The sequence below is a fragment of the Ursus arctos genome, unplaced genomic scaffold, assembly GCF_023065955.2.
Source record: "Ursus arctos isolate Adak ecotype North America unplaced genomic scaffold, UrsArc2.0 scaffold_28, whole genome shotgun sequence".
NCBI lineage: Eukaryota > Metazoa > Chordata > Mammalia > Carnivora > Ursidae > Ursus > Ursus arctos.
The window spans coordinates 22,221,817-22,245,856 of NW_026622963.1; the positions used below are offsets into that span (position 1 = coordinate 22,221,817).

Consider the following 24,040-nt stretch of genomic DNA (forward strand, 5'->3'; position numbering starts at 1 on the left):
GAGAGCTGGCTAAGATCTTAGTGGTACTATATTCCAACAATCTCATTTTTAGGGTTTTTAAGATTTTATTCATTTGGGGGGGGGGAGGGAGCACAAAGGGGGGAGGGGCAGAGGGAAAGGGAACAGACTCACCTCTGAGCAGGGTAAGCTCGATCCCAGGACCCTGGGATCATGACCTGAGCTGAAGGCAGATGGTCAACCAACTGAGCCACACAGGCACCCCTAATAATCTCATTTTAATTGATTTTTAATTGTAAAAATAAGTATTTAGTGAAAAAAATTAAACCCAAACTTAATAGAGCCTTTCCTTTTTACTCTACATACTTAAGTAAGGCTCTTTCTCTTCCAGCTCCTACTCCCACTCTCTTGCCTGCCCCCCATCCACAGCTACAATCACTATTAAGTTTGATCTATGCCCTTTCTAAAGCCTTAGTTTATTGCCTATAAAGTAGGGATAATAATAGTGCCTACTTCACAGCATTGTCTTGAGGATTAATTAACTTAATACATGTAAATTACTTAAAACAGTGCCTGGAACTTACTAAAGACTCAAATGATATTAGATCATTTTATCGGATTTTAACCAATCCCATATTGATGAACATTTAGGTTTTCACAATTTTTCATTCTATCCAATGCTGTGATGAACATTCTGGTTCACTTGACGTTTGTTCCATTGTGTAAATTCTTAGAAGTGAAAAACGCTGATTCAAACGCATACTTATGCAAAATGTTGTCAGATGTGGTCAAACCACCCACCAAAAATATTCAGCCAATTCCACTCCATCTGATAGTGTGTGAGAACATCTTCTTAGTATCTTCAACACTAGATACTAGTTTTTCCCATCTAATGGGAAAGGATGATTAATGTTTTACCTTTTATTGGAAGTTAAACATCTTTTTGTGTTTTGACTGTCTGTATTCTTTTATGATTTGCATGTTTATATTTTATAGGGAAGGTCAAGAATATCTTCTCCTGGGTCAACAGGAAAGGAAACACTTCTGCGCCTTATGTCCCATCCCAATTCAGGAATATGAACAGACCTCTTCTTCCCTTCAATCCCAGCAGGATATCACTTTTAAGTTAAATTCTCTCTTGTTGCATAGATTAATTGATTAATCAAGATCCATCTGCTTTTATTGCTCAGACTTAAGCCAAACTCCCCTCTTTCATTAAAATTTAGATGTCTCTTTCTTGTCCATTCATATTTATAAATAAAACTGGCAACTGGTGAGAGTTCCATTAGTATTTGGGTAGGTTACCCTTTCATGTCCCCACGAAAACCTCCCGCCTGCTATTCTCATTAAGTTGGCAGATCCATTAAATGATTTTGCTTCCACACTGAGATTTCTTTTTTTCCCCTCAAGTCTCTTGTAGCCTTTTATTTTATAAATGGAGAAAACTGAATTCCGAAGAGGTGAAGCACATAGAATCCGGGGGTCTGTTATCTCCTAATGTTAGGTTTTGCTACCAAACACTGAAACACCCCCTTCTTGGACTGCAGTCCTCAAATGTTTCCACTGCTAATTCCCTCCATTCATGAACTTCCAGGTGAGGAGTCAGAGCTGGTGACTGCTGCTTCCAAGCCAGATTTCAACAATTAGAAAGACTCCAGCTTCTTCTGGTGGGGGAACTGATGAGGGGACAGGGGTAGGCTTCACCTGCGCCTCCTTCATCCTGCACACTCATACCCGGCCTTCACCTGAAACTTCTCCACAACTGAAGTCTCTCTCCACAACCACATGTCCCATCCCCCTAGATGGCTTACTCAGCCATGCCCAATACAATTCTTCAACGTCAGTGGGTCCTTTGGCCCCTCTCCATTCTCCCTGTTCATTCACTCCTCCTTTCTTTCTTTGCCTCCAATCCAGCTCACACTCCATATCCCATCCTCCATGTCCCTAAACACTCCTGCCAAATTCCTGAACCTCCTTAGTCCCTCTGTGCTTGTGTTATATCCACCTGGAAAAAACCTAAGCCTGCAGGAATGCAACAGTCCACCTTCTTCATACCTCAGACAGTTGGGTACTGCAGGAGAAAATCCCCTAAATAAGCAGATGGTTCCACCCATAAGCCTAGCAACCAACAGCTTGCTGACTAATGCCAACAATCCTACCACCTTTCTCTAGCCAAACTACCATGTGATTCTTCACAACAATCATTTCAAACCTGCATTCTCTACAAATCTTCAGTCCCCAAGCGTATGGCCTTGCCGGGCAGAATGTAGAATTCTCATGTCAGCTGTGCTGAGTTAGTGGCTCTCTATTCCACTCTATGGTTTCCCAGACAATCCACACAGCTCCTTGGAAGGGAAGGAGGGATGGATTAAGCAAGACTCTCGCCTATCCTGTCCCCTAAATAAGAATAATTTCAGTTCTATTTTATTTCGTCAACTTTCTGAATAAATGGTTCTGCTAAAAGGAGTCTGAAAACATTTACTAGATCAACACATCCCACCCATGTCAGGGTTTGTGTAGAGAGCGCCAATATACAAAGCAAAAAGGAGAGCTGCTCTGGCTGAAGTGGAGACACACTACTGCTCCATCTCCCCATTATTCTCCACCTCAGCCCTATTCAGGAACCCTCAGGATCTGAAGAACACATTAAAAAAAAAGAAGAAGAAGAAGAAAAAGAAAAAAAACCACTGCTCTACGCAAAACAGGGGCCTGGACTTGTCCCCTGAACTTTCTGCCACTGAGTCTTCGTTCATACTTCCCCTTCAGCTTGGGATGTCAACAAATGAAAATTCCATCAGAATTCCATAAGAATTTGTTCCAAGTCAGTGCCTTGAAGAGTACTGGATACACAGTAAATACTCAATAAATACATGTTGAATAAATACTTTTCCTCCTAAAATCCTGCCAATGTCATTCTTCAGTGTCAATGCAAACAGCATCTTCTTCAAAAAATCTTCTACAATCCTGCTACATAGAATCAGATTATGTGTTCCACAAATCTTGGGCAGTACGCTAGACATAGGGATACAGAATTTAAGACAGAATCCCTGACCTCAAAGGCTCTCAGTCTGGAACTCTTATACCTGTATTAATAGTCCTTATCTTAATCTACCTTATATTCATTTATTTATTCATTCAACAACTATGTGAATACCTATCACCTGACAAACACAGAACCTATACCTCCTATTCTAATTATCTTCTAACTTCCACAAAGGTGAGACTTCACAATTCTTAAACTGCATTTAAAATAATTATAGACAAATTCTTTAAAAACATTTTTTAAGATAAATGTTAGGAAACAAAATCACATTTCCTAACTACTACTTAATCACCTATTAGTAACATAACTAAATTTCTATATAAGTTGACTCATGTTAAAAAAAAGTTTTAAGGGGCGCCTGAGTGGCTCAGTCAGTTAAGCAGCTGCCTGGGTCCCAGGGTCCTGGGATCAAGCCCCGCATGAAGCCCCACATCAGGCTCCCTGCTCAGTGGGGAGTCTGCTTCTCCCTCTGCCCCTCACCCCGCTCTCATGCTCTCTCTCACTCTCTCAAATAAATAAATAAAATCTTTAAAAAAAAGTTTTAAGATTTCTCAGTTATACAAAATAAATGGTAATATCACATAATGAAATACAGTTGACCTTTGAATTAACACAGGTTTGTAAAACATGGGTCCACTAATAACATGAATTTTTTTCGATACAGTGTAATTGCAACTGTATTTTTTCTTACTTATGATTTTTTTAAGATTTATTTATTTAATTAATTTACTTATTTGAGACAGAGAGAGTGCATGAGAGCCCATGGGGTAGAGAGGAGGAGCAGAGGGAGAGAATCTCAAGCAGACTCCCCGCTGAGCATGGAGCCCACATGAGTCTTGATCCCATGATGCTGAGATCATGACCTGAGTTGAATTCAAGAATCAGATGCTCGGGGCGCCTGGGTGGCACAGCGGTTAAGCGTCTGCCTTCGGCTCAGGGCGTGATCCTGGCGTTGTGGGATCGAGCCCCACATCAGGCTCTTCCGCTATGAGCCTGCTTCTTCCTCTCCCACTCCCCCTGCTTGTGTTCCCTCTCTCGCTGGCTATCTCTATCTCTGTCGAATGAATAAATAAATAAAATCTTTAAAAAAAAAAAAAAGAATCAGATGCTCAACTCACTGAGCCACCCAGGTGCCCCTTTAATAACATTTTCTTTTCTCTAGCTTACTTTATTTTAAGTATACAGTATAATACATATAACAAGCAAACTATGTGTTAACTGTTTATGTTATCAGGAAGGCTCCTGGTCAACAGTAGGCTATTAGTAGTTAAGTTTTGGGGGAGTCAAAAGTTATACGTGGATTTTCAACTGAGGAGGGGGTTGGCACCCCTAACGTGGCCTGTTCAAGGGTCAATTGTACTGATAAAAAGTACTTTAAAATGGGGTGCCTGGGTGGCACAGTTGGTTAAGCATCTCACTCATGGTTTCAGCTCGACCTGTGGTCTCAGGGTCATGGGATCAAGCCCTGCATCGTGCTCACGCTCAGCCTACTTCAGATTTTTTCTCCCTCTCTCCCCTTCCTACGTGTGCTCGGTCTCTCTAAAATAAATAAATCTTTTTTTTTTTTAAGTACTTTAAAATGTAAAATGTGCCTACCATTGATCCATTAATTCTACTTTTAAGACTTGATCCTATACACAACACACATGCACATATAAGGACGTATACGTATCTCCCCGCCTTGAGGTTAGTGGAATGAGAATACCATGAAGTAAAAAGAGAAATCCGCAAAGAAATATGTGTAGTATGGTTCTATTTTGTTGCTTAAAGGGGGGATAAAGTATATAATTACATAAATCCAAGCAAAGCAGAAGGACACAACCAAACTACTAACACTGGTTACTCCACAGTATAAAACTGGATGAAGAGACAACTACTTTCTGTATCTTCCTCTATGTTCACTGATACTATGTATCATTTTTGTATTTAAAATATGAGAAGTTTGGTCTTTTAAGAGTATAAAAAAGGCTTTTGTTGTGTTTTAGTTTTAACACAGCATTCCCCAAATTCAGAGTATTTAACATACAATCATCATGCAAAATATAAAACACTGTGCCACACCAAGCACCGGATTGGGGAAAGGAAGAAGGGCAGAGGCGGTGCATTAGTGACTTCTCTTTTCACAGAAAGCCTTCACAGAGTGAGGGGGGAACAGAAAGGAGGGGGAATGTTGAGGAGAAAGGATTTAAACACAATAAAACAATGTTAATAAATAAATAATAAAACAATGTGAAAATGGAAATTATTGCCAGATTTCCAAGCTTCCTTAAAAAAAAAAAGGCCTATTAACCCATAATGGTGTTAAGATACCATCTGTGTCCAATAACAGGTTTTGTGTTGTTTTTCCTTTGGACAGTATCATCGTTGTAAGTCAAATTCCACAAACCAAATCTTCTTTAGGAAATACACTTTATCAATAACACCAGCAAACATTCTAAAAGCCTGAAGTCACGAGTTTAGAGCCCTCTAGGATAAGTATTACTTCATCCGCTTTCGAAACCTGTATGGTAAGCCATTCCTAGACTATACTGGGTATCAGTACCGTCAGGGAATGGGATGGCCCCTACAATTGTATCCTACCACCATGATATCTGTATAGCACTCTACAATTTAAAAGCTCTTTGATACACGTGAATCAAATGTTCCAGCTCATTAAAAAGCATTCAAATAAAACACATACACCTACATTGTAAACATATGCAACAATTTAATCTTTGATGAACAAAAGGCGGCAAAGCATGAACTTGAAACGTATGCTTATAAGCCATGAATATTGGTTACAACTGTAGAGCAGATACCTAAATATTTTCATAAATTGAAAACTGCAGCTGAGAAACTGCCACAAAACCAAAAGCTCACTGTAACTTTCATAAATGAAGGTCGATTTCTTTGAATAAACTCTACTCCAGTGGACTCTGACTAAGAGTTAAGAAGTAATCCACTCACAACTTTTCCTTTGTACATCAATAATAAACATGGGAAAATCTGGGCTATAATCCTTGACAAATTATTTACGCTTCTTCCTCAAAGGGGGGAAAAAACACTTGATAAATATGGTTCCACCTCATGCAATGATGATCTTGCAAAAAGGATTACTATAATTGTGTTATTAAAGTTTGATTAAGATAATTAAAATTTTAAAACTGAAAAATCTACTTTAAAAAAAACCTAACTAGACACTCAACATAATATATAAGCCAAAAATGCCAAACTCTTCAATAAATGGTGCTGGGAAAATTGGACAGCTACATGCAAAAGAATGAAACTAGACCACTCTCTCACACCATACACAAAAATAAACTCCAAATGGATGAAAGACCTCGATGTGAGACAGGAATCCATCAAAATTCTAGAGGAGAACATAGGCAGCAACCTCTACGACATCGGCCAAAGCAAACTTTTTTCATGATACAGCCCCAAAGGCAAGAGAAACAAAAGATAAAATGAATTTATGGGACTTCATCAAGATTAAAAGTTTCTGCACAGCCAAGGAAACAGTCAAAAAAACTAAGAGGCACCCCACGGAATGGGAGAATATATTTGCAAATGATACTACAGGTAAAAGACTGGTATCCAAGATCTACAAAGAACTTCTCAAACTCAATACGCGAGAAACAAATAAACAAATCAAAAAATGGGCAGAAGATATGAACAGACACTTCTCCAATGAAGACATACAAATGGCTAACAGACACAACATGAAAAAAATGTTCAAAATCATTAGCCATCAAGGAAATTCAAATCAAAACCACACTGAGATACCAACCTTACGCCAGTTAGAATGGCAAAAATTGACAAGGCAAGAAACAACAATTGTTGGAGAGGATGTGGAGAAAGGGGATCCCTCCTACATTGTTGGTGGGAATGCAAGTTGGTACAGCCACTCTGGAAAACAGTGTGGAGGTCCCTTAAAAAGTTAAAAATTGAGCTACCCTATGATCCACCCATTGCACTACTGGCTGTTTACCCCAAAGATACAGACGTAGTAAAGAGAAGGGCCATATGCACCCCAATGTTCATAGCAGCAATGTCCACAATAGCTAAATCGTGGAAGCAGCCGAGATGCCCTTCAACAGATGACTGGATTAAGAAGTTGTGGTCCATATATACAATGGAATATTACTCAGCTATCAGAAAGAATGAGTTCTCAACATTTGCTACAACATGGACGGCACTGGAGGAGATAATGCTAAGTGAAATAAGTCAAGCAGAGAAAGACAACTATCATATGATTTCTCTCATCTATGGAACATAAGAACTAGGATGATCGGTAGGGGAAGAAAGGGATAAAGAAAGGGGGGGTGATCAGAAGGGGGAATGAAACATGAGAGACTATGGACTATGAGAAACAAACTGAGGGCCTCAGAGGGGAGGGGGGCGGGGGAATGGGATAGGCCGGTGATGGGTAGTAAGGAGGGCACGTATTGCATGGTGCACTGGGTGTTATACACAACTAATGAATCATCGAGCCTTGCATCGGAAACCAGGGATGTACTGTATGGTGACTAACATAATATAATAAAAAATCATTATTAAAAAAAAAAAAAAACACACAAAATGCCAAACACTAAAAATTAAAGATGTATTTCCATTTACTGTCAGATACAGCAAAGTTAAACAAATTTTATGTTTTCTACTCATTGGAGGTATTTTAGACAGATTAAACAAAACTTTTCCATGAAAACACTCCATTTAAGTGAAGCCAGTAAGGCATACTTTCAGATATTTAGGATGGTCCAGTATAGAGAAGGGAATGAAAAACAGGTCTGTTCACAAAGAAACAAGACATCATAAAATGAGTAAGAATAAGAATTCAAGTGTAAGACTCAAACGAGGTTAAGTGATAACCAGAAAAGGCCACATAAAGCACCTATATTGAAAACAGAGACCAAATTTTACAATAAGAATGGGAATAAGAAGGCAGAGTAACACATTCTCTTGAAAAAATTTTTAAAGTTTTTTTTAATCTGATACGTAATATAACTTAATCTTACATGTAATAAAATATATAAATATATATGTAATATATATGTGTTATATATATGTAATAAGATATATAATAAAGCCCTATATGTAATAAAAAATCTAAGGTTATATAAGAACTGCTTATTCTTATAACATGAAGAGTGAATTAAATGTTGCTTCTGTGGCAAAAATTTTTTCAACAAACTGGATGATAGTCCAGTTCAGCATCACTTGATTTTCACAGTGCAATCATAACGGTTTTTTGGTTTGGGAGGATGTTTTTGTTATGTTTTTTTTCCCCAAAAGAAAGGCTACAGCAAGCCCCCAAATGCCTATCTTAATATTTTAATCTTCAGATCATCTTTTTAAATGCCTCTAACTCAAGGTCATTCATCTTTGTTGGCCTTTCTCTTCTTTACTTTTTAAACTGGTACATTGGATATGGTAACATTCCAAAAATCATCTAGGAAGCTTATCACACGAAAAAAAGCAGAGACAGATGCACGGGCTAAGGGAAGTGGGGTTTTGGAATGGAGACTAATTCTATGAGCAGAACATTTAGCGAATATTTTGCTTCCCTATACAACTCTTCCTGCAAATACTGCAGAGACTTGGATAATGAATCCTCAGCTAATGAGAACCTCCTGTATTTGCATTTTTATTACCTGTTTATATAACAAGAGGGGTGTACATCTTGGTCTGAATATCTTAGGATATGTAAGCTATATCTTGGTTAGGCCCACATTATAAATGATTTTTTTTAAATGCAATATAATACTGTACCAAGGTTGTAAGGGAGTTCCTTTTCATATAGAGCCTCTCCAAGTACTGTAGTCCCTCATCTTTCAGTAACTCCAATGGAAAATGGTGCAGATTCCTATAATTTAAGAACAAATTCTTGTGCTTTTCCAGCCTTGCCACAGAGATCGTCTTACAGAGTTCAGATGCCATGACTGAACATATCCCATCAGGCACGCTGCAGCACTACATCTTGTCAAAATTGGTCCATTTCTAAAAAGAACAAGAAAATTGAGTAATTATGATACTGCTCATAAGCACTGCCAAATAAACCAGTTAGCACACACAGCTACTTGCAGACACTAAAAAGAGAATTACACATTCAATCCCTCTATTTTTTTTCCCTGACAACTACATTTGTCCCACATATTTAGATTAAAATGAGCAACTATTTATTAAAAATGCCCTCACTATTTAAGCTTACTTAGCACTTAGCAGCAACAGTCCAAACTGAAAAAAAAAGCTCTTGAACTTGAGACAGGAATGCCTAACAGGACAGAGACCAGTTTTATAACCTGCAACCAAAGAAAGCTGAAAAATCAGATATAGCAAACCCATTTCCTTCTTTGAACTACCTCATTTGATGTTTAGCTTGAGGTATTTCAAAAATATTGATAAACACATATAAAATATGTCTAGATCACTGACCACATCATTTTCTTCATTTCTTACTATCTATAGAATATTGTCCTATATTCTAATTTTCTCTTATCTTTTTATTTTTTTTTCTTTCTTCTTAGCTTTGTAGATTATCAGAAGTAGTAAAAAAGCATGTCCAGAAACATACGGTTTTATTATTTCTATGAAAGAAGAAATACTGACTAGAAAATAAGTCTGTATTATTTTATTACAATCTTTCCGGGCCTCAGTTGCCTAACATAAAAAATGGAGACAGCAATTTATTGGTAAAGGCCAGAACCCAGAACAGATTAAATTCCCTTCTAGCTCTGAAAGGGACAGGGTAGGAAGAGAAATAACATTTGTCATCTTATCAACTAGGCACAAAGCAGAAACAAACTTCATTCACAATCACTTAACATAAGAAGAAACAAACTCAGAGCTTCAATACTTTGTCCAAGGTCAAACAGCTCATAAGAGATAAAAGCATGAGAGACTATGGACTCTGAGAAACAAACCGAGGGCTTCAGAGGGGAGGGGGTGGGGGAATGGGATAGGCTGGTGATGGGTAGTAAGGAGGGCACGTTATTGCATGGTGCACTGGGTGTTATACGCAACTAATGAATCATGGAACTTTACATCAAAAACCAGGGATGTACTGTATGGTGACTAACATAATAAAAATATTATTATAATAAAAAAATATATATAAAAAATATTTTTAAAAAAAGAGAGATAAAAGCAAGGATTTTTTTCCCCCTTGGGGTAGAGAAGAGGCTGTCCAGTGGATTTTAAAGCTTGGGTTCTTTACATACACAGACTCACAGGACTCCACAGGATACTAAGGAAATGTGAAAACACTAAAAAAGTTAAGCTTTGTTCAAAGATTCTACTCTCATTTTCCCGGGCATCCTTTCTCAAACTCCCCAACAGAAAGTACCTTTCCAAGAAAATTTTTTTTCTTAAGAAAAACTATTTTTCACTGGGAATTAACATCAAGTTAGTGCAAAATGTAGTAACAAGCTTTTGATAAGCAGTTTTGACAACTTTTTGGTTATTTTCTATTATTCCCAAACTCCAACTCCTAGCTAGTAAGAAAGCACTTGCCATTTTATCTAAAAGAGACGACATGGAATGGTCAATAATATCCCCAATGCAACATGAGAATTCAAAACCTTCCCATACTGATTCTGCCTATACACCTACCTATTTTTATGAGACATATGTGTCTTTGAACAACATAATCTTTCTACATCTTAATTGTCTCACCTGGAAAGCAAGGGGGAACTAAACTAGAAATAACACTGATGATTCTGTATGGAAAGAGAAGTTTCCTGGGTTACAATTCACTGAAGTGAATTGTTCAAATTGCTTCAAAACTTGAAGCAGGGCGCCTGGGTGGCACAGCGGTTAAGTGTCTGCCTTCGGCTCAGGGCGTGATCTTGGAGTTATGGGATCGAGCCGCACATCAGGCTCCTCCGCTATGAGCCTGCTTCTTCCTCTCCCACTCCCCCTGCTTGTGTTCCCTCTCTCGCTGGCTGTCTCTATCTCTGTCAAATAAATAAATAAAATCTTAAAAAAAAAAAAAAACTTGAAGCGGGTTAGAAGTCTCACAAGTGCCTCAAACTTAACACATTTTGATTTGCATCACCCACCCAAATTCTCCCCAGTGTTTCTCATCTCAATTAATGGCACACACCTCTATCCACCTAGCTGCATAAGCCGGAGAGCTGGAAGTCATGAATGATTCCATCCTGTCACTCACCCGCCCCCTCCAATTTATCTTAAAGCTGGTGGTTTCCATCTCCGAAATACATCTCAAATCCATCCACATCTCTCCCCACCAGCCAAAACCAAAAGCCACTGTCATCTCCTGCCTGGCCATCTGTATGACTGGTCTCCCTGTGTCCACCCTAGTCACTAAACATGTTAAATCACTTAGCAGGGAGCCTTTAAAATGTAAATGTAAATCCCATGTAAATCCCATACATCTCCTGGGTAAACTCACTCCCTAGTGCACACGTATCAACTAAATACAGCCTTCAAAAGCTTTTTTAGAAAATCACTCTTATCAGGCACTGAGGGCTCCTCACAATCTGGCCCGATGCGCCTCTCCAGCCTTATCGGGCAGCACCCTCCCTGGCTTCTCAACAAGCTCCTGGGCTTTTCTAGTCCTTTTTTTTTTTTTTCCCAGTCTCTTTCAAGAGCCAAACTCTTCACCCCACTTGCTCTCCTTTTAGCCTGGAAAGCACTGTCCAGTCAACTTTGAGTTTCAAAATAAAAATCACTTCCCTATCCAAAACTATTCTCCTGTTATTCTTTCAGAGAAACCCATTTCTTTTATGTGTAGGACTCCTCCCATCCTGCAATCTAAATATTTATTGGTGTACCTGTCTATTGTCAATCTAGCCAAGAGACTGTAAGTTCCTGAGGGCAGAGATCTTGCTTTCTTCACTCTTGTGTACGTGCCTGTGCAGAATACCTAGCACAAAGCAGGCCCTCAAACAGCTGATGAGTGGATGAAAGTAGGACATGGAAATACTGCAAGGTAGATACTTTTCACTCTAATCTATGGTCATCTGGTAGATACCATATCCCAAGTGCTTGCTGTGTGCCATAAAGATCCCTATTCCGTACAACTCTGCATTGCGATAGACATTATTTAGCTGGTTTTATAGATAAGGAACCAGTTTCTCAGAGTGTAACTTGCCAGAATTCTAACCCAGGTGGACCAACTCCAAAGCCGGTGCCCTGCCTTACAATATAGACTTTCAGGCACTTCAATGGGGCCTGTGTTTCTCCCGTATCATTTAAGCGGTAGGCAAAGCTTATACAAATATAAGACTACAAAGCAAAACTAAATCCAAAATCCACATTCATTGATGGAAGATCCAGGAAGAGAATTTGGTGTAATCTAATTGTTTTCCTACTGAATCCTGAGGGTGGGGAATGGGCTGCCTCCAAAACATCATTACACCCTGTTAAAATGCATCAGGCCACAAAGGCAGTTTGGGAGATAAAATCTACACAAATGAAACCTGAAAGCTGCCAATAACAAACAATGCTAATGGTTTTCCAAAACGCATTCATTGGCAATATACAGCCTTTACCAGGATGGGTAATTTTCTTACACAAACTCCCTTCACTACCTCTTATCTACAGTTAAATGCTATACTTAATATTAACTGAATATATTCAACTCCACCTCCGCCAAGTTTTCTGACATGTAAACACCAAGCCACACTTTATTCTTGTTACAAACAAATAAACAAACCCTCCCACCTTAAGAAAATTCCACACATTTTAAGCAGGTGTGTGTAAAAGGAAAGAAGACCCTCAAACTGACTTCCGTATTTAATTCTGTAGAATACCCACTCCAATTTCCTAATATTGGAGATTAGAGAATTAGAAATTGTATATTAAAAACATTTGTAAAAGGTTGTTTTCTCAGTCGTAGGCAAAACACCTGCCGCTTCGCCCGAGTTAACCAAACACTAAGGTCGTTACTGTTTGGAAGCGGCGAGCCCAGTCGTAGGGATTTCACAGACCCGGTATCGGGATTCTCCGGCCACGAAGGGCGGGGAGGGCCCGGCAGCTATGGCGACCCGAGGCCGGGACGGGCCCGCTCGGGCCAGGGACCACTCGCCGCTGCTCGGACGCTTCTGCCGGACCCGGCGCGCTGGCCGGGAGCCTATCCAGGAGGCCCTCAGCCACGCTAGCCACCCGACGCGACAGGCGGCCGCACTCACCTCGGCGCCAGCGGAGCCAGCGCTCCGAGCGCAGGCGGCGCTGGACTGCAAGCCGAGGGTCTGCGGGAGGGGCGGGGTGTCGGGGGGCGGGGCGAGGCGCGAACGCCGAGGGGCGGGGCGGGACGGGGCGGAACCCGCACGAAGGAGAGTGGGGGAAGAGGGAGATGTGGAGAGAAAGACGGAGCATCGCGATAATTTCTCCCTGTTCTCGCGGTTTCAAAACTGCACGGGCGAGAAGTTCGTTTGCCCAGTGATGTGCCTATTGGCCAAGAGCGCAGCTTCAGACTGGCCCCGCCCACCGTTCAATATTGGCTTCCGGCTCCGGATGGAGTTTTGCTATGTTGAGATTTTTTTTTGCTCTGGTCTTTGAGGGGGTAGTTTAACCGCTCCAGCCTCAGGAATTGCCAATAACTGATGTGTTCTTTCATTCATACATTTGTTCAGGCACTCCCGCTCTCATTCGTTGTATACATTGGGGAGTTACCGCAACAATAATAACACCCGAGTGCTTACTGTGTATCAGGCAGCGTTCTAAGAGCTCTGCACAATCTCACTAAACCCTCACGGCGATCTTCTGACACGTGTACTATTATACTCGTTTAACGAATGAAAAACTGAGGTTCGGTGGGTTTATGTAATACGGCCAAGGTTAATTAATGGAGTGGTGACCTAAGCGTGGGATTCAAGGGCTCACTGTGCGCGCTGACAGTCTTGTTCCAAAGATGAGGCGGGTAATCTAGTCTCTACTCTTGAAATACCTGAGGTCTATCGTGAGAAACGATCGCTAAAAAGGACGATAACAGCTTAGTAAATTAAATATTACCGCAGTTCCTAGCATGACTGAGTAGGCCGTCAATAAATATTTCTTCAAGACGAAAATTCCTGTGTCAGTGGAAAGAGACATCAAAGGAAAGGAAAAGAGCTTTATGCTGGTAAAAAGAAAAGAATGCCAAATATTATTACGGAACATTTTAAAAACAATTTTATTTTTTAAATATTTTGTTTGTTCATATGGCAACTTTCTGAAATGAAGAGTTTTTAAAACTTCCTCTCATGAAACTGCTGTCTTTCATTGTTCTTAAAGCTTACTGTTGATTAATCTATTAGCGATTCATTGTCAAGCAACCTTGACTATATAACTAGTTTCGTGTTGGTTTAATTACTATTAGAGATGAATAATCTAAAAAGCAGAGTTATACTAAATAAGAATAACACCTACTCCAAAACAAGATACAAGTTATAATGAAATACTAATTTCCTATTTATTAAACCTGGTCTTCAGAAGTTACTGAAGTATTGGCGTGGGGAATGTCATATAATTCTAAGAACCTTGATACACATTTCTAAATACCTAAGAATTTGTAGTACTTAAGAACTTTTTGCTAGGCTTACAATGAGGAAATCTACAGCTTGTGTAAAAACCAAAATAGGGCGTTAAGGATCAACCCAAGTAATAAGACTTGCTCCTAATATTGGAAAGTGACCCCCAAAATCATTAACAATAGAACAAATTTTTTAAAGCAATCAGTGTTAGCCACGTAGTTTTCATTTCTTAAAAAATGAAATATTTTAACGCACTAATTTAACATCCGATGTTTGATCATAAAAAATGAATCATCTTACACTAACTTCTACGCCCCTGAAATTGACACAAAAATAGCCAAGTGATTCTATGTGTCAGAATGGCCATTTGATGTGTGTCGATTTTCACATCTTGCGTCAGTCAAAACACTCACTCAAAATTCTTTAAGCTAGCGATTTTGCAATCTTTGACAAACATCAACAGGCAGCGATACCACTTTAAGAAAATTCCAAGAAAAAAAAAAAAACTCTTTTTAAAATTCCCACCTCTGGCTCCCCAGGATTGGGTTGCAAACTTCGACAAAATACTGTTCTCCACTCCCTATTGGTGCATGCTCTATCATTCATTCTTCTCCTGGAGTTTTGTGAGGTACGAGGTTGCTTTACGGGAAAAGACTGCAATAATTTAATCTGGAGCTGCCCTGCTTTAGACTTTTTCATGGTTATTAATTTGTACAAAGAATCACAAACTGATACAGCGGGAACGAAGCTGGCAAATCAGGCTGCCGAGACAACTGTGTAATTCGCTGGGAAAAGAAACGGAGACCCTCTCCTGCGTACGGGGTAAATTGACAAAGGATTTTACGACACAGAGATTTGAGTTAAAAAAACTTTTCCGGTTTTTCGATAGTTTTAAAGGAATAAGCGTCAAAGAAGAATTTAACATACAGGCACAACCTAAGAAGGGCAGGAAGAGGAATTTTCAGGAACTGTTTTTAGGGTGAGGTTGGAAGAATGTTACAAATAATCAGTGGATTTTTGAATGGTAAAGGGAACAAGGTAATAGGATAATTATAGGTTATCACATACCCTAAAAAGCTGTGGTGGTTTGTTGTTGCTTTAATACGGATTTAAAGGGACACTTAGTGATATTACGTTAATTTTTAAGTGAAATGGGTTTTTTTGTATGTTGTACCTAACATAATAGATAATTTGTCTATCAAAAGATGTAAGAGAAAAGTAGAATCAGCTTTGGATCCAAATTTTGTGTATATTTGTAGATTAGGAAATTCAGAGACAAATCTGCTAATGACCAAGGAAAACATAATATTGTTGTATGAAGCAGAATCAGTAGGTAATTAACATAGGATAAATTCTCAAAAAGAAACCCAGCATTTATATTTTCAAAATGACATTTTCATTAAAACTAAAACATGAAAGTTCAGGAAAATATTGATAAACAAAATAACATATTTGAAATAACAACATAATTTTTCTTTAGGGCTTGGCCCAATATAAAATTCCAAAATACAGCATCTTAAAGATTCTTCATGTATTAAGTCAACTAATATACTTAGTGGCACATCTATATCTCTACGGGGCATAACTCATAGTAGGTATGCAATAAATATTTCTTGAATGGCTTCTGTTATATGGGGATATAAAATAATAAAATTAAGTCCCTCAAGAAGCTCATACTCTAGCTGGGAAAATGAGGCTCGAAACATTTAAGTCACAACTTCTGGACAGTTCTTGATGCATAGATGCCTATTGTAGACCATCGGTGCTTCAAGAGCGTAGAGCAGTGTGAGCTGAAATATTCAGGGGGAGCTTCACAATAAGCTACGACCCAATTCAGTCCTGAGCAGTAGGCAAAATTTCAGTAGATCAGAAAAAAGGGAGGGGGCATCCCAGGTAGTGGATGAGTTTTAGCAAATATGTGCAAGCATAAAGAGTAATTGGCTCGGACAGCAGCACAGGGTTCGTTGGGGGACTTTGATTTTGTTTTGTTTTTGTTTTTGTTTTAAAGCAAAAAAGGATGTAAGAAGTTGCATGAAGAGTCAAAATTGCCACAATTAAGGGGTTTGGTCCTGGGTTTTCAGTAGGAGTGAGACCTAACGAAGGTAGTAATGGGAAAAGATTAAACTGATAATGTAAATTAAGGTGGTTCCAAGAACAGAGACTGGAAATTAAAGGATTAAATACTGAAAATAATGGAGTACAGATCGGTCGCAGCCTCGTAAGAGATTTTATCGAAGTAACTTCACTTTCCCGTGGTGGACTAACAGATCTTAAGGCATTGCCGTTGTATTCTTCTAAAGTATTGAACTTATGTTTTTTGTTTAGTGCTACAAATACAAATTTTACTAGGTGTGGTGGTAGTGCTGGTGCAATTAACACAGTAAACATGATTGTTACTCACCCTGAATCAGTTCTTGCTCCTTTTGCCTCAGGATTTAAGTGTGTTTCTTGGTTCTATTTAACTGAATTGAAGGAATTTCAACAACAACAAAAAAAAAAACAAAAACAAAAACAAAAACCCTTACGATTGAAGAACACCATGGAAGGATGGGAGGTGTTCTTACTCAGACTGTAGGCTTTCGCTTGACCTGTTTCTCTGAGATGAAACTAAATTGCATACACTCTGAGTTGCCACCATGTACCAGAAACTTCCTCAGTGTTGGGCAAGCAAAAGTGAATCAAGGATTAGCTCCCCCGCTAAAAAGCAGAGTGCTTCAGAGACGCCAAGCAGGGTGTTTGTCACCTGCCTCGAAACTTGCTTCAAAGGATCCTAAGTTGCTGATCAATGGTTCTTACTTAGGTAGACAGAGAAGGAGGAATCTCTGGTTCTGGCAAAGAACTCAAGGTCCCCTGCTGCAGATGACTGATGTGGTGGGCTGCAACGCTCATCAAATCTACTTGAGTATCTCTTTACTCCCTGTATATCCTAGCCCTCTTTGCAGTGCAGGGAAAAAATGAAATGTTAGCACGGGAGGCCTGTGTCACTTCTGGCCAATGGTGGTGAAAAGTTCATCCACAGTTTTCCAATCTCTTGGTCTGCTGTGACTCCTGTTAAAGCTTGGTCAGCTTGGATCTCGGAGTCACTCTGTGAATCACACATTCCCACTCCCCAAGCCCCACTCTTAAACCAAGTGAGTCAGTAACATGAAGGAGTTAATATGTTACCTCATTTTAGCCCATCCAGTCCTGCCCACCTGTTAGCAGGTTTTCTTCTGGGGACATTGGCATTTAAGTTTTCTTTAGTTAAAAAAAAAAAATTTGCAAAAAAAAAAAAAAAAATTTGCCCTAAGTAACTGACTTTCAGGTATCAGGTGTATGAGGTGTTTGGAGAGAAAAATCACACCAGGAAGATTGTTTAATTGTTCATCCAGTAAACATTTATTAAGGCTTAATAGGTGCCAGGCAGTAATATTTGATGTATCTATTCATAGAACCATATTAATTTAGGATTGGTTTTCAAGATTGGAGAGCCTCTGCCACATTATCTTTGGGAATTGGGGCTGACCTAACTTAGAAAAGCCTTGTAGGGGCACCTGAGTGGTTCAGTCAGTTAAGCACCTGCCTTCGGCTTAGGTCGTGATCTCATGGGTCATGGGGTGGAGCCCTGTGTGGGGCTCCCAACTCAGCAGCTTGTCTGCTTCTCCTTCTCCCACTGTTCATCCCCCCCCCACCCCGCCATGCTCGCTCTCTTGTCTCTCACTCACTCTCTCTCTCAAATGAATAAAATCTTTAAGAAAAATAATAAAATAAATAAAAAATGAATAAATAAAAAGAAAATTCTTGTAGTCCCAGATACTTAAAAGCCAGAATTACACATAAAACTGCAATGTGGTTTCATAGCCATTTTTGATAGCTTTAGTGAGGTGTTATTTACATACCATAAAATGCACTCATTTTAAGGATACAACTCAGTGATTTTTTTTAAGAAAATTTACAAAGCTGTGCAAATATTACCACATTTGAATTTTAGAAAATTTCCATCACCCTAAAAAGATTCTTTGTGCCCTTTTGCAGGCACTCCATACTCCTACCCAGGCCCAGGCAATCACTATTAAATTTCGTTTCTATAGGTTTGCCTTTTCTGGACATGTAACGTAAATGGCATCCTACAATATGTGCTCTTTGCCTCAGACTTTCACACAGCATGCTTAGCTTGTCTTAGTACTTCATTCTTTTTTATTGCCAAATAATATTCTGTCATATGTACAACATACCGCATCTTGTTTCACCATTCACCAGTTGATGGACATTTGGATTGCTCTCAGTTTTTAGCTATTGCAAATAATGCTTCTGTGAATTTGTGTACAAGTTTTTGTGTGATCAGCTGTTTTCAGTCTCTTGGGTATATACCTAGGCACGGAATTGCTGATTTATGTGGTAATTCTATGTATGTTTGAATTTGCGAGGAATTACTTATTCTAAAGTGAACGTAAATTTTACTTTCCGCCAGGGGTGCTTGAGGGGTCCAGTTCTGCTACATCCTTCTCAATGCTTCTTACTGTCTCTTTGATTATAGTCATTCTGGTGAATGTGAAGTAGTTCTCATTATAGTTTTGATTTTCATTTTCCTAATGACTAGTGATTTTGAACATTTCATGAGCTTATTGGTCATTCATATATCTTCTTTGGTAAATTGTCTTTTCAAATCTTTGCCTATTATTTACTTGGGTTATTTGTCTTATTATTGAATTGTGTTTGTTACATAGTTTGGATTAAAGTCCCATTATCAAATATGTGCTATATGTAGAAATATTTGCAAATATATTCTCCTATTTTGTGAGTTGTATTTTAACTTTCATGATGGTGTCTTTTGAACCAACAAAAGTTTTTAATTTTGATGAAGTCCAATTTATCTTTTTCTTTTCTCAGTTGTACCTTTGGTATTATACATAAGAAATCTTTTTCTGAGGCGCCTGGGTAGCGCAGTCGTTAAGCGTCTGCCTTTGGCTCAGGGCGTGATACCGGCGTTCTGGGATCGAGCCCCATGTCAGGCTCCTCAGCTGGGAGCCTGCTTCTTCCTCTCCCTCTCCCCTGCTGTGTTCCCTCTCTCGCTGGCTATCTCTCTGTCACATAAATAAATAAAATCTTAAAAAAAAAAAAAAAAAGAAATCTTTTTCTAACCCAAGCTTGTACATAGCCCTTTGTTTCCTAAGACCTTTCCAATTTTTGCTCTTACTTTTAGGTCTTTGATCCAGCTGGAGTTCATTTTTGCATATGGTGTATGGTAGGGATCCAACTTGTTATTTTGCATGCACCTATCCAGTTGTTCCAACGTCATTTGTTAAAAGGACTGTTCTTTCCCCGTTGAATTACCTAGTGCTCTTGTCAAAAAATAATTGACCGTAAAGGTAGAAGTTTATTTCTGGACTCTCAGTCCTTTTCCATTAATCTGTATGTCAGTCCTTATGCCAGTACCACACTGTTTTGTTTTGTGTTTTTTTTTTAAAGATTTTATTTACTTACCCGACAGAGATAGAGACAGCCAGAGAGAGAGGGAACACAAGCAGGGGGAGTGGGAGAGGAAGAAGCAGGCCCATAGCGGAGGAGCCTGACGTGGGGCTCGATCCCATAACGCCAGGATCACGCCCTGAGCCGAAGGCAGATGCTTAACCGCTGTGCCACCCAGGCGCCCCTACACACTGTTTTGATCACTGTAGCTTTGTAGTAAGTTTTTTAAATGGGAAGTGTTAGTTCTCCAACTTTGTTCTTTTTCAAGATTGTTTTAACTATTCTAGGTCTTTTACATTTCCATACAAATTTAAGGTCAAATTCTGAAGAAAAAAAAAAGGCAGCTGGTATTTTTATAGGGGTTATATAAAATCTATAGATCAACTTGGGGGTATTGCTATCTTGATAATATTAAGGCTTCTGATCCACGAACATAGAATGTATCTCATTTATTCAGGTCTCCTTTGATTTCTTTCAGCAACGTTATATAATTTTCAGTGTAAAAGTTTTGTACTTCTTTCTTGAAATATATTCCTAAGTATTTTATTCTTTTTGATGCGACTGTGAATGGAAATGTTTTCTTAATTTCATTTTCAGATCAATAGACATTCCATTTTTGTTTATTTTGTATCCTGTGACCTTGCTGAAATTTTAATAGTTCTAGTAGGATTTTGCTGTTGTTTTCATTTTGTTTTGGGGGGTGTGTGTGTGTGGTGTCTCAAAATTTTCTACATATAGGATCATGCCACCCGATAATAAAATTTTATTTCTTCCTTTCTAATCTGCATGCCTTTTATTTCTTTTTCTTGCTTTATTGCACTGATTAGAATATCCATTACAGTCTTGAATACAAGTGGTGACAGCAAACATCCTGCCTTGTTACCAGTCCTAAAAGAAAAGCATTCAAATAGTCACCATTAAGTGTAATGTTAGCATTAGGTTTTTTAAGTTTTTATTAGCCCTTTATCAGGTTAAGGAAGTTTTATCATGAGTAGGTGTTGGATTTTGCCCAATGTTTTTTCTGCATTTATTAAAATGATCGTGCAATTTTTGCCCTCTCTTCTATTAATACAGTGTATTACATTAATGATTTCAGATGTTAAACCAACTTCACCTTCGTGGGATAAATCCCCCTTCGTCATAATGTATGATCCTTTTTATATGTTGCTTGACTTGGTTGAGGACTTTTTGAGTTTACAATCATAAAGATGTTGGTTTATTGTTTTATTACGTCTTTGTCCAGCTTTGGTATCAGGATAATATTGGCCTCAACAGAATGAGTTGGAAGGGATTCCCTCCTTTATTTTCAGATAGAGTTTGCAAAAGATTCATATTACTTCTTTAAAGATTTAGTAGGATTTACCGCTGAAGCCATCTTGGCCTGGGCTTAGTGTAAATATTTTAAATTATTAAATTATTTACCTGTTATACTTCTATTCAGATTTTTTATTCCCTTTTAATTCAGTTTTGGTATCTTATATCCTTCTGGGATGTTTTTCCATCTCATGGCTTTTTGATGCCTCAGCTTACATATGGGCAAGGTTGCTTTTTAACTGGTACACTGTCATACAGTCATAATGGTTGTTATTTCCCAGGAGCCACCGCCCTGGGGGCTCCTGCCCCTCCCTCAAGCTTCCCTACATCCCCCCACAAGTCAGCACCTAATGGTTAACACCTGTAACAGCAGGGGACCTTCTGAACCTAGTTCCAGCATAGTTGCCATCTGTACAGATTGGTTGGTCCTCCTGCTATACCAGTTATTAAATTTTTGAACATCACCTCTTGGAAATGGAAGACTGAGACCCCACTGCAGACTTCTTCCTCCCATTTTGATCTGGCGCTGATCATGTGCTTCAGCATTCCACTGGACAGGTCTGGTGGAAGGAATAGCATCAATTGATTGGATATGTCTGACTGGCAGTTGGGGGCACTGATTGAGAGGCCTGGGAAACTTTCCCCAAGGCTGGCAGAGAGAGGGTGGTGTGTGGGGCCTGGGCTGATTTCTAATGAAAATTTAACCCCCAGCTATGGCTATTACAAAGAAAAGAAAAGTGGCTGATGATAAGCATGGAGCTCCAAGTAAGTGAACTGAAGAGTATGTCTTTGTGCTACAGATATTATTATAAGGTGCAACACACATTGAAACAGACACATATTTAAAAGCAAGGTCCTGGATTCAAATGTTTCCAGAAGCCAGGCAGGTAACATGATTCATTTAATTGGCTCAGATTTGCACATTTTGGTGTTTAAACATCTCTGAAATTGGAGTGCATGTTACAGGTGATGGCAAGTCATTGTGTAATAGCGGTGGTGTTCTATTCTTAGTGGTTATAAAATAGTGATATATCTGACAATCTTATATAAGTGATGGTTTAGGTTAGATTAAATTTAGGAAATGAATGGCAAGTCGCATGGGCTGGGAAAACCACATCCCTTTATGTCAGCCTTTCACTTTGAAAGGGAGGTATGTTCCAGAGATCTGTTCTTTTACAATAAGAAGAAAACAGCAGAGGAGCAATGACAAATGGCAACTACTTTGCTGCCTCCGTGTCCAGGAGCAATAGGGAGTGGTGGCAACCTTACCTCCAGGGCCCTGCCATTCCCCCTCACTGATTGTTGCCCGTGATGACATACGCCCAGTGTGGAAGGTGTTCTGAGTTTTCATAAGAAGCCAGAAATCCCAAAAACTAGAACTTTACACATATGTGAAACTTCTAATTTTAAAATAATGGCTTTGTATTTTTCACTCTCTGGCCAAAAAGAAATAAAAAGTGTATGCAAGTTAGATCCAGCCTGTGAGTGCTCGGGTTATAATTGCTGTTTTAAGGACTTACTGGAGGGGCGCCTGGGTGGCGCAGTCGTGTTAAGCGTCTGCCTTCGGCTCAGGGCGTGATCCTGGCGTTCTGGGATCGAGCCCCACATCAGGCTTCTCCGCTAGAAGCCTGCTTCTTCCTCTCCCACTCCCCCTGCTTGTGTTCCTCTCTCGCTGGCTGTCTCTCTCTGCCAAATAAATAAATCTTTAAAAAAAAAAAATAAGGACTTAACATGGGAGGCAACGTGAGACAAACCACTTTTTACAGTTAAGCCAAAAAAGAAAGAAAAACCAGCTCGATTTCAAAGTTTAACATTAAGTTCAAAGCCCAGAATAGCAAATATTACAGAACATATTACTTACGTAGCTTCTAAAATTTTGTTTCTGCCTCCCCTAAGTAGACGATGAGAAAGTATGGTTAAATCTGTCGAAGATGTTACATTTACTGGTTATAAAAGCATATAATTACTTTTTAAAATGCAGTCTTAGGTTTCCAAAGTAAGGGTATTTGCTTCCCCGTGCTAAGGACTGGTCAATGAAAATCAGGATGATGTGGTGGGAAACCACCAAATTATTAGAAGACCTGGGTCCTGATTCTGTCCATTGGACAAGTAATTTAGCTTCCGTTAGCTTCATTGTCCTCAGTTATAAAATAGGGATAACCATACCTTCCTCCGTACCTCACATGGCTGTGGTAAGGGCCACAGAAGATAAAATGTGGGAAAGCATCAAGTGTTACGTAAATATCAGTTGTTGGTATTGCCCAAATTCCATGAGTAGTTGGGCCAGCACAGATTCTAGAATCTCAGATTTCCCCCTCCCAATCTCCTGCTCTTTTTACAGACCACAACACTTACTGAAATAATCAAGTCATCAGCCAGTGGGATGAGTAGATGAGAAAGCTTAAGTCAAGAGCTTATTAGGGAAAAAGTCAGCCACCATCTTGGCCTCAGAGCTAGCATGGAGTCTCTGTACAGTGGGGTTTAAGCAAAGCTTAGATGTTGAAAGCTTTCACATTTTGAAGGGCTACCCAGGAATGAGTTTTGCTGGGATTGATTGGCCTCTGTGGCTTTCTCACAGACAGCCCTTCAGCTAGTTTCTTCCCTCTCTCATGTTTTCATTCTGTATTATTTCACGAAGGAAAGAAAAGCTCCCACTTTCTTCCTTCTTGGTGAAACTGTAAAGCTCTATTTTGGATTATTAAGGAGTGGCCACACTTTACCTGGGTAACTATGTCCATCTAACTGCTTCGACACTCACCTCTAGACATCTCAAATCCTATTTGTATGTAGGCATGGATTAAGTTACTGAGTTTTTAAAAAGGAA

At 39.2% G+C, this 24,040-nt stretch overlaps 2 protein-coding genes across 9 annotated transcripts in view; one reads left to right on the plus strand and one right to left on the minus strand.

Annotated features, from left to right (window-relative positions):
* LRRC28 (leucine rich repeat containing 28) overlaps positions 1–13,311 on the minus strand; it is a 168,640-nt gene extending 155,329 nt beyond the window's left edge. For 4 of the 6 annotated variants that reach the window (XM_026510370.4, XM_057303812.1, XM_057303811.1 and 1 more), the window contains exons 1-2: positions 13,132–13,214; positions 8,750–8,977 (exon numbers count right to left, since the gene is read on the minus strand). In XM_026510370.4, the coding sequence (XP_026366155.1) occupies positions 8,750–8,917 (168 nt within the window). In that variant the 5' untranslated portion in view covers positions 8,918–8,977; positions 13,132–13,214. Of the gene's footprint in view, positions 1–8,749; positions 8,978–13,131 lie in introns of all 6 variants that reach the window. The other 2 variants (XM_026510365.4, XM_026510366.4) reach the window with 2 other exon arrangements.
* A 1,743-nt stretch (positions 13,312–15,054) lies between these two features.
* The window catches only part of TTC23 (tetratricopeptide repeat domain 23), a 99,896-nt gene continuing 90,910 nt past the window's right edge, over positions 15,055–24,040 (plus strand). Inside the window, exon 1 of one of the 3 annotated variants that reach the window (XM_026510372.4) lies at positions 15,055–15,276. The gene's annotated coding sequence lies outside the window, so the exon portion shown is untranslated. Of the gene's footprint in view, positions 15,434–24,040 lie in introns of all 3 variants that reach the window. The other 2 variants (XR_008956153.1, XM_026510373.4) reach the window with 2 other exon arrangements.